Source organism: Sprattus sprattus, assembly GCF_963457725.1.
Source record: "Sprattus sprattus genome assembly, chromosome: 2".
Classification (NCBI taxonomy): Eukaryota; Metazoa; Chordata; class Actinopteri; order Clupeiformes; family Clupeidae; genus Sprattus; species Sprattus sprattus.
The window spans coordinates 44,757,345-44,768,655 of NC_137921.1; the positions used below are offsets into that span (position 1 = coordinate 44,757,345).

The 11,311-nt window shown below is 44.0% G+C and overlaps 1 protein-coding gene across 1 annotated transcript in view; it reads right to left on the bottom strand.

The window, feature by feature from the left end:
* The window catches only part of camsap2a (calmodulin regulated spectrin-associated protein family, member 2a), a gene marked incomplete at both ends in the record, with an annotated part of 39,124 nt that overhangs the window by 21,238 nt on the left and 6,575 nt on the right, over positions 1–11,311 (bottom strand). The window contains one exon of the mRNA XM_080832873.1: positions 1,565–1,726. Within this exon, the coding sequence (XP_080688999.1) occupies positions 1,565–1,726 (162 nt within the window). The remainder of the gene's footprint in view (positions 1–1,564; positions 1,727–11,311) is intronic.

An 11,311-nucleotide genomic window follows, 5' to 3' on the forward strand; every position in this document is an offset into this window, starting at 1 on the left:
TGCGAAGTCGTGTAAGAAACATTTCTGAAGAATTACAGAAAAAGGTCGAGAATGAGGCCCATTGTTGCCAGCTTGCAATGTTGGTGGCGAAGATATGTCATATTGTCATCAATGCTAATTGGTTAAAGGTGGTCCAATGGTTTAAAAATTGACCAGAGATCTACACCCATTAAGATGCAACAACTGGAAAGAAATCTACAAAGGAGCACAGACATACCACCAGACTAGTGTTACCCTACAGTACAGAATCAAATGTTTTTAAAGCTTCAAATATAACTTTTATGCATTTTCACTATATTTTTCATGGTCTGAAAAATGTAAACAAAACAACAAAAGCCTTGAAGCAGACAAATACTAAGAACATTATCCCGCTTCAACACTGGGGAACACTCTATTTTTATTATGCCTTCAGAATTACACCTTTGTTGTAAGTCAAGAGGCATTTTGTATTCTGACAACAGAAACTAAATATTTCACCTCAAAGCTAGAGAAAAAAAACAAGAACAGCCAAGCGGTTTTATTTCCAATGCACTCCCATGTATTAAGTAATGCTCACTGTACTGCCATAATACAGCGTGGTAGATTCCCCCAGTCACTGAACACCAAGAAGATCAGTGCTGCAATAGAAAATATGCGTCCTGAAATCTCCTCTTGTGTAACTGTATCAGGAAGTAGGAATATGATGAGATTAGGGAATTGAAGCGGTTCATAAAGACCGGGCAATGACCGTGACAGATGAGCACTCCAGAGGGTGTCATTTTGGATCTTTCGTTTGAGAACAGGAGGCATCTGAGAACAATAACAAGTTTGAACTGAATTGCTTTTTGTGAGATAATTATTGTTATCTTTATTGCTTTAATTTCTTATTTGAAACAATACAGTGCTAATTAGTTTTTCTGTTGTTGGTCTGTGTATGACAGTGATGCATCATACTGACTACCTATGAGTAAAGTTAGTTTGAATGATGAATGGTTTGGTTGCTCTCTCTGCCGTGTGCTACACACGTATGTCCACACATTTTCAGTCTGCTGCCAGTAAAATAATTGCAGACATTTTTGTTGGTGTTGGCAATTTCTTTCCGTATAATTGGAACCATGATCCAGTGCCTTGCTCAGTGATTTATCACAAATACAGACAGAGGTCAACCAAACTGTTACAGTAACTAGCTAAACATCAGCAAACGTGCAGTGGAGGTTTCTACAGACTTGTGGAAGTTTAATTAAACTGGATAAATAGACGTGTCAGTCCACAGCAAATACTGTGCAACGGCAGTCTTTAATCATACCTGTTTTTATATGAAAATCACTCAGAGCACTTGCAATGGGAATCTCAAAGGTGTAGGAGTGTGGGTGTGGGTAGTGTAGAGTATTCATCAGTGGTGTAGTGTATTCCCACCCACAATAAACGTTTGTGACTACAGGTTTTTGATCCCAGCAGGAGCAACCCTGATGCAGCCAATAGGTTATGTGAAGATGTGTCAAAAAAACAATGGGGTACCAACACGTTCCACCAACCATGGAAGAGGAAAACGTGAAGCATGATTGTACTGTCACGGATCTGCTACCTTATTCATCCAGCTGGTGATGGCGTCCTCTGTGTCGTAGGGCGTGTCTCCGTCGGGGTACATGGTGGAGTACTGCTGCAGGCATGCCACCACCTTCTCCACACTCACCGTCTCCACCGTGTAGGCCATCATCAGCGCATCGATCAAGGCCAGGTGGGCACTCTGTGGGGATATGGCAAAACAACATAAAAGCATGAGTCACACATAGGAGACGACACTGTGGGGCTGATCTCTGTTCTGATCTCACGTCTCTCTGTTTTTGCAGCTGCTCAGATAGGCACATACTGATGCCTTTGTGATTTCTGCTTTTTGAAATGTTGTCACATGAGGGATTCTTAATGGATGGAAAATCCATCTGCTGTCTTCCCCTCTGTCTGTTTTTTTAAAGCTCTGTGTGGCTTTTTATTTTTTCCCTGACAGCTCTCAGTTTCCAGCTTTCCATCCACCAGCATCCCCCCCCCCCACCACATTGTAGTAGTTGCCCTGGAAACAGTTGCGTCTTTCCCCTGTTGCCTAACCCAATTAGCAACACCTCCACAAAGGGAAAGAGAGGCTAGAAAGGTCCAAGCTGACTTCTGTGGCTCCCTTTAGGAGACCACCTTAATGCCTGTTGAAAAAAAAATCTGTAATTTTGTATGATAAGCTGTTCCTCAAGAACCAAAAAAAGAATTACAGATAACAAAGGAGAATGGGGGGTTGTCAGGACATGATACCTTGCACCTCTGCAAAGTACTGCAAAGATAAGCATCTTCTCATTTAAAAAGTCTATGAGGGTTGATTCTAGAGGCTACGTCGACCTTTTAAACCGATAGAAATAAAACATTATTAATAAAACTAGAATGCGTTTCGTGAACGAACTGCGAGAGTGTGCTTGCTCTGTTGCGGCCATGACCGAGAGAACAAGTGCCTTGGAATTGGGGCAGGTGTCAGCTCTCCAGCTCTCCCTGCTGGATGAGCATGCACAAATGAGTATGCACAAATGAGTATGCATGAGTGAGTATGCATGAGTGAGTATGCATGAGTGAGTATGCACGAGTGAGTATGCACGAGTGAGTATGCATGAGTGAGTATGCATGAGTGAGTATGCATGAGTGAGTATGCATGAGTGAGTATGCATGAGTGAGTAAACATGAGTGAGTATGCACGAGTGAGTAAACATGAGTGAGTATGCATGAGTGAGTATGCATGAGTGAGTAAACATGAGTGAGTACGCATGAGTGAGTACGCATGAGTGAGTAAACATGAGTGAGTAAACATGAGTGAGTATGCATGAGTAAGTATGCATGAGTGAGTATGCACGAGTGAGTATGCATGAGTGAGTATGCATGAGTGAGTATGCACGAGTGAGTAAACATGAGTGAGTATGCATGAGTGAGTAGAGCCCTGGTATGGAAGGTGTCTCTTAATATTCCTAGTTATACAGTTGAATGGAGAGGGACAGAGAGAGAAGAGGAACCGTGCGCTGGTGTCAGTGAGAGTTGTCAGTGAATCACAGGTGCAAGCCAGTTTAATGAGCCTATTATGATGTCATAATGCCTCAAAGTTCTGCCATGCAAGTCTATGGAGAAAAAAGGTGATGGAAAAAGAGGAATAAAAAAGGAGTGGCAAGGAGTACTGCCACGAAAAGTCATAGCAACCTGCACCGGATCGGGCCGGACGTTTTGGTGTTTGAATGGCGTCTCTAGCTCAATCGGGCGAGGAGTAGTTAGCTGCAAGAAAAACTACTAGAATAAAAAAAATAGTAAAAAACGAAGAACAATAGTGTGCTTCCCTTCGGGCAAGCACACTAATAAGTCTATTAGTGTAGAGTATGTCTGTTTGGCAGAAACAAGTTTTCTTTTTCTGTGCCACTGGTTGTTTTCATGTTTGTTTCAAAGAGAGCCAACATAAAAAGCTCCAAAAGCTTTTATGTAGTTCATGTGCTTTATGTAACTTTCTCACTCCAAATATTTACATGGCTAGATTCCAGTGCATTTCACTGGTGATTTTCCATGACCTAATATACCATTTAGCATGCTTCAACGGCCTTCTCGTAAACTTGCATACTGGGATTCAACATACAGAACATAATCTTTAGAAAGGATGACTCAAACTCCACAATAGAGCACTGTTGTTCACACTAAATAAGGTCATCAGAGCTCAACAAATGAGATCGCAAGCAGCACACACACTGTCCTGTCTAGGTCGGTGAAATGTGACCTGCACCAGTCTTTGAGGACATGGAATTTTTGATTGAGTCAATGAATTCAGTTTGACCTTTCGTGGACCAGATGAGCCATTGATGTAGTCCCCACTTCCCTACTATTGCTAATGAAAGTCTCTCCCTCCCACCCTCTCCATCTCTCTCTCTCTCCATCCCTCTCTCTCTCTCTCTCATCTGTGGAAGTGCTATTGACCAGAGGCCCAGCAAAGCCAGCCAGCGGGTGATTAAGAGAGGCTCAGACCTGCCAGCCCTGCACCCAAACACCGTCCCCGCAGCCTCTAATAACACATTGTGCCAATGCAATGCCACGGTGCCCACCACTTACCCATTCTGATCAAACAGACAACACCCCATTAGCCGTCTGACACGCCGGCATTACCGCGGATTACACCCTGCTGAAAGATGAACTGAGCATGTGCACAACAAATTAAAAAATCGCCGGGATCCTCTGGAGAGTGGTAGGGGGGTGTTTGTAACAAAGGGAGGTTTTTTCCCCTCCAAGGAGGGAGATTATTGATTGCAACCTCCTGGAAGGTTGACTAAATAAGAAGGAGACGGATTGGTCCCTGTCTGGCAGGCTGCACTGCCTTGGGGTGATTGGGGGTTCCTGGTTAACAGCAGGCATAAATGGTGTACATACATTATCCACAGAGATGTGCCCACCTAACGTCATCACTCTTGCTTGTTCCTTGGGTTCAAACAGCAGTCATAGGACAGGCAGTAATTGTGTCTGCGTATACCTTTCTAATCCGTCCTTTATTGTTCCCACTCCATCACGGCAATCTCTCACTCTTTTTGTGGAAATTACAGTAAAAGGCAACGTTCACACAGACTCTCACATCTGTTCCTGAGAGAGCACAATGACATGCAGGTGCAGCACAATTTATCGCCTCAATTCAGCTACAAAATATTCGACCAGACTGGTGGGCCTCTGTTTGAATGTCCACTCAATGCGCCGACCTCTACCTCAGAGTGCGAGCCTTTGGCCTGAGACATGAGTTCACCCAGAGATAGAGAGAGACAGAGAGAGAGAGACACACAGAAAGATAGAAAAGCAACTGCAGCAGGATGGGGAGTATGCTGCGTTTCACTCTCTCTGCTATGTCAGCAGTTTTGATTTTTCACTTGACCGGACTCCAACAGTCACCCGGAGCAAGCTGATTTTCCTCCAGATGAACTGTCACAATGTCCCATGCTAAGCACAGGAGAAACGGGGATCAGAATAAACCCAAACAGAGCCACTGGATTACATAACCACACACACACACACAAAAAGACACTTCAGCTTTTCTTTTCTGCCATGCTTTTTGTCATTTAAGCTGATTATTGTGCACAAATCTCCTATATTGATCTGACATCTCAGTATGAGCAACATTTGTACTGCAAGCGTTCTTTTCTTACACTAAATGTGTTTCGTGCGATGGCTCTCCGCACAAGAGAACGCCTTCTGTTCGCATGCAGAGTGCAGTGGGCAATGTTCCAGAGGACGGCTGGCACAGGCACACGAACTGAGCCTAAACCTGTCAGTCAGGTCTGTTTAATGCCACCGCAGATGGATCACCTTGTCATCCCACAGAGGAATTGCTGCTCCTCGTACTTAAATCTATTATCCGCCGTTCTCATATCAGTGTGGAGTTTGTGATTCGACTGGGTCAACATGGTCTGCACATGCACTGTAGGCTATCCTGTATAGCATGGAGCTGTGGGATTCACACACAGGGCTGAAAACGACAGGGCTGGGAGCAGATGCAGGCAGTCACAGGTTCTTGCACAATATGGCCCTGCGCTCCTTTATGGACAGTCTGGAGATTTAATATCCAAATCGGACACTTTTATGGCTCCAGGCCTTCAGACGGAGGAATAGAACGAAAAAAAAGGAATGAAAAGAAAAGGATTGAAAGCTGTGTGGCAATTTACTCCTGTTTTATGTCTTCCTGCCCAGTGGGTCTGTCTCATATATGGCTCCCTGCTTCACGCCATCTTCTGCGTTTCACACACATTCTGCTGGATACAGCCTGTTTGTCCACTTCAGTCTGTTTAAGCTGTGAAAGGTGTGACACATGTGCAGCATCTTCAAAAACCACAGCAAAAAACAAATATTCAAGCTTGAGAAACTAACTCACTAGAACACGAACACTGTCACTGGTTTATCTGTCAGGGGAGGCTTGAGATGGCCAATTCGAAGACTATCTAGAATTGGTGCACCTTTAGCATGAAAAATGTTATGCCTTTGCTTTGCGCCATAACACACCTGCAATTTCTGAGGGTGACCCAAGATAAAGATTCGTACAGCCATACCTGTACTTCAAAAAGTGATTAAACAATAAAGAAGCATATAATTAAACAAATCTTTTTTTTCTGGTGCTCTTAAAGCTACTTCGATAATCCATTCTAAACCATGTGCTGTATTGGGTCAAGAGGAGTGCATGTTCTCTTGCAGTTTATAAGACTGACTGTGGTGACCCAAAACCGCCTCATAGGTCATTAAAAGATGAAAACACACAGCGTACGGAGCCTTAGCCTGCTTTGAGGTGCAGGGCTAAGTCATAAAGTACTAATTCAATTCCCACCACTTCTGTACAAAGGAGCGGTGAAATGCACTCATTATTAGAGAATTGCTTGTGGAAATTGCTATAAAAGAGTAATGTGATTAATTCATACAAAGTTGTCTACTAACAGCAGCACTAATAAACCAACCTGAAATCTGCAATGCACCAGCACAATCAATTATCTTATTGCTAATAACTTAACAGCTAAATTAATTAATTAATAGCATAACACTTTTCTAAGGGAAGCAATTACCCAATTTCAAAAGACCCAAAACACAGGCAGTATGGCCAGCATAGGGAGCTAGGACATGTCTGTGGGGGCCAACCAAGAAGGCACTAAGTAAACACGCAACTGTTTGCTCGGCGGTGAAGACAGACGGTCAGGAAATGGCATTCCATCAAAAGCTCCCAGTGTGGAGACAGTTGGCCGAGGGCACCTCAGATACCTCCTGGCCTGATATGTTCTGCTTGGGTGCATGTGGTCAGACAGTCCTCGCTGTCCTGCTCTGTGCCCCATGACTCCAGGGTCACTGAAATGCTGTTTCATGTTTTCATGGCCACACTCTGTGACCAAGAGGAGTGAGGAGAAATGTGACTGTGCTAAATGATAACTGAAAATAGGCCTATAATGACAAAAAGAGTATCTACATCATTGTTACTTAAGAACTACAGTTGACATGTGAATAAACTGGCACAGAACCAATTAAGAGCTAATTTTTTTTTACAAAAATATGCCCACTGAATAAAGGTCAAGCGCCTCATTACAGCTTTTGTCTTAGAATACCCATGAGCGAGGTGGATTTTAGGCCATCTTCAGATTTGAATAGGCTCACAGATTAGCACACAGTGGTATATTTGGTACTTCTCTCTCTCCCTCTGTGTGTGTGTGTAAGAGAGAGAGAGATGGAGAGAGTGTGTGTAAAGTGCTACGAAGTAAAATCATCATTGGGTATCATTATTATGCATAGATATTCTGAATCTGTGTTCCCACTCATAGCAACACTGGTGTAGCTCAATGTGCTTGAACTAAACAGCTACGCACAGCGAATCCTCCCTCAGCGTAATGAAGACAAACCCCACTACCACCTGCCCTTCCACCCCCATTCTCAACACCACCACCATCCTTCCCAGACTGCCCGTGCAAAAGGTAACCATGACAACAGTGCGGCAACGAGCCGGGTGAGGGGGGGGGGGGGGGGGGGGAGTTGCCAGGCTGGATAAGCTGTGTGTCTCCCAGTAGACTCAGTTAGAGTCAGCCTCCTCCTGGTCCCCAGCCATCGCGCTGCCCATCAGTCCGGGCCAACAGAAATCAATGAGAATCCAGCCCATTTGAAAGAGAAACATTCAGCCGCAGTTCATTACCACGACAGAGTATCGATAATACTGCTTGATACTGCACAAGGGCAGCCATTAAGCACTTCTCCATCTGCGAAGAGTCTTCTCCCCTCATGCACATGGCGGCATATGTGTCTACAACCCACACCCACTGCACTGATTGAAACATGGGTGTGGGGATAGGATACAACACCCTGCGAGCACAAAAGGCAGCATCTTTCAATAGCTAATCAGTGCCATTCACTCTGTGGGTGAGATACTACTTAATATCAAGGCATTATCATTTGGCTTTTGCATCTTTTAATTATCCCAGTGCAAGAGGTTATGGATAATGTCCTGCTCCATTGCCCTGCCCTATATCAATCCGTAGTAAGGATCTATACATTGCTCCAATTCTATTTTTGAAAGGACATGGCATGACATAGAAATAGAGGCATTCCATTTCTGTGCAACAAGCATGTCAACATGCCTGGCCTCGCTGTGGCTTTGTGCGGGTGCGGGAGCGGGAGGAGAGACACACCCGCGCCAGAAGTGGGTCAATGTTTGCGCCATGCCGCGTTGTGGCGGAGAGTGAATAATGCATAAGATTTGGTCTTCCGTTGCAACTTTAGGGGGGCGCCGGGGTTCAACAGCACTCAGAGTTCACACGAACACAGCCAATTAGCAGCCAACCCATGTGCATGACATGCAACGTTAACGGCCGCCTTTCAGGTGTTAATGCAAGCCTGGCTCTCCTAGTGCTCAGTTTTAACTGGGACTATATGTACACACAGACAAAGACTGAGGTTAACAGAGTGAATGCAAGTCTGGCTGTACCAGGCTGGTGTTATTGGGGGTAGAAGTCAAATGTCATACAACTGACATGTGCCATCTTGCTCTATACTGTGAAGTGACAGAGCCGGTTTGCATAATCTATAAACAAAAAAGAGAGAAAAATGGAAATGGTCCTGTGTAATGTAAAGCACAAATGCTCACAAAAAAACTGATTTTGAACCCTCAATGAAATGTTAGAAAGAAAAAAAGTTTCCAAAACCAATAGAAACAGGGCCATTTTACATGACATCACTGCACATCAAAGTCCCATTCTGTGCCTCATTGACTTCTTAGGCACTGTCCATACTTCTTTTCTACAGTAATAATGGAAGTCTTGTCTTTTATGTACAAATAACCATAGACTGCAAAAATGTAGATAGTCTTTTCTTTTCAGTATTTTTTGTAGTTGAGAGTGCATTTAATGCCACTCAAGCCACATTGACATAAACCTACTCTGGAGCCCTCAATAACAACAACTGCCCATACCAACAATGCTCCCAAGCAACAGCGTCAGGAAAAACATGTAAGAAAAACCTGGAGATGACTATCACCATGGCGACAGGTTCGCATTGCTAGATGCTGTGAGCACAGCAACAAACAGCGGTAGAGGGACATAAGGATGACACACTGACAGAAATGACAACACAAATCATCAATCGATCACATCTCTCTGTTCCACTGGCGACATATTTCTCCAGCAGCATCTGTAATATCATGATTGATCAGGACCATGGTGTAATCCAGAAGAGATTCTTTGAGCAGTGACACCCCAGATCCCCTACTCATCGATACACACCATGTGACTCAGAGCATCAAACACCACTCCAAAGACACACAGCACACAGACCTCTGCCACAGACATCTAAGCCTGTTTCCAGGCACTTAAAGCCTCCTCTACTAACACAATAAAACACCCAGACAAATCAAAACATCCTATTACTCCCAGCTCTCTAGAGATCAAGACCATCTCCTCCCCCAAGACATCTGACGTATTGATCAGGCCATTACGCAGAGTGGTTAACAGCCATTGTTTCTAATAAAACACAATGCTCGGACAGCATGTATTATTCATAAAAGGTGACCACAGAGAGAGAGGAGAGCAAGAGAATTCACACAACCATTGCATGACTCTCGGCCTTAGGGGCAGTTCTTCAGTTACACCCACTGTGGTGAACAGCCGGAGCCAGCTCACCCTGCACTCCCTGTAGTGGGGAGCTGGGAGTTCTCTGGCCGAGAGCTGCTATGGGATTCTCTGCTACTGCACGTTGTCAGGAGGATGATATGAACCTGGAGAACTCTATGAAGACAGATAGTGGAGAGGGGAATGGGAAGAAAAGCATTTGTATTCAGCGCACACAGAGCAAGCTAGAGAGCCGAGAAAGTAAGCATCAGCTATTGTGTGAGGCCAGACTCCTCTAAAATAGTGACAGTCTTAAGGGTTTCCCACTTGTTCTTTCTCACAGACTACATTGTTCCCTGGAAGCAAGGCTGAGCCGTAAATATCTTCCTCATATTTGAAGGTCAACTGCCAACAAGCTTTATCCTACTGCCAAATGTGGTATTAATAAAACAAAAATTCAGTGTCATTCACTTAATGTCTAAGCTTGCATTTTTTCTCTTGATGTGTTTTGTTACTTTGCACATTCTCTCTTTTGCTCTCTTTCTTTCTTTCTCTCCTTCTCTCTTCCTCCCTCCCCCCTCTCTTGCATCTTCAGTATAAACCTCATCCACCGCAGATAATAACCACTGCCCGCTGCCATATAGCTTCCGCATTTAGACCACCCATTTTCTAATGCAGCCTGAAAAAGTATATATTTCACTGCTGAATTTTTAACCTTGTTCATGACAAGACTGACTCACAGCTAATTGTGTGCTGCATTAATCTCATCACTGCATATCACTGCATGGCACACAATGTAAGCATGGATTATTACACAACGTTATTTTTAGCGTCTGGCATTTTGGTGCTCATGCCTCGTGTGTATGAGAGAGATGGTAATGTAGAAGTGTGTGTGGGTGTGTGTGGGTGGGCAGCCGCTGAGGATAGAGACGTGTTTAGCAGAGTTACTTCATTATGGCATAGAGTGAAAAGGAGGAAAAGAGAAAGAACAACCTCTTGTTTGTCAAGTTGAGATAGGTCTCTATATTGGCAAATCCAGATGTAATGGCAAAGATAGAGGGAAATCCTTTTGCCTGACGGGACTGACTACTTTGCCTAAGCTTCTAAGAGTATTTAAATCAGGAACTGGGTTTCCTTTTAAACATCCAAGGATTTCCTGCTGCGTTTCTTCAGAAACACTGCAGCATCTGCAGAGCAAAACAGGTCCCTCCAGTCCAGCTTGCACCCCTGCTGGAAATAGCACTGTCCCATGAATAAGTGATGCCAAATCTGCTGATGCACACCAAACCTGGTCTTCACAGTTCTGTGTGGCCCTCAGGTCAACAGGGCTGTCTGGCCTTTTCTGTTTAAGTGCCAGTGACAGGCCATGTCCTTAAAGCCAAGTCCATGATGAACATGAAACAGCTTTCTCACCACGGCACATACCCAAGCTATTTTTGAGAGCTGAAAAGTTTCTCTGGAGGAGTACCTTTACTTTGCACTTGGAAGTTTAAAGCTGGAGAAGGGATTGGGATTTTAAAAAGTAATAATGATGGAGTGCTGAACATTTTGCTGTCTGAAATCCTGGGAATGTGGTTCTCGGATGGTATTACGTAATAAAATAGGTACAGCACATTGTTGTGCACTGAAAGAGGAATACCTCTGCTTTTAAATTCATTATTAAAGGATTAATGGATTTTGTGGCTGAGGTGAGGAACGCTCATATGAAGAATGATGAGTCAATCATC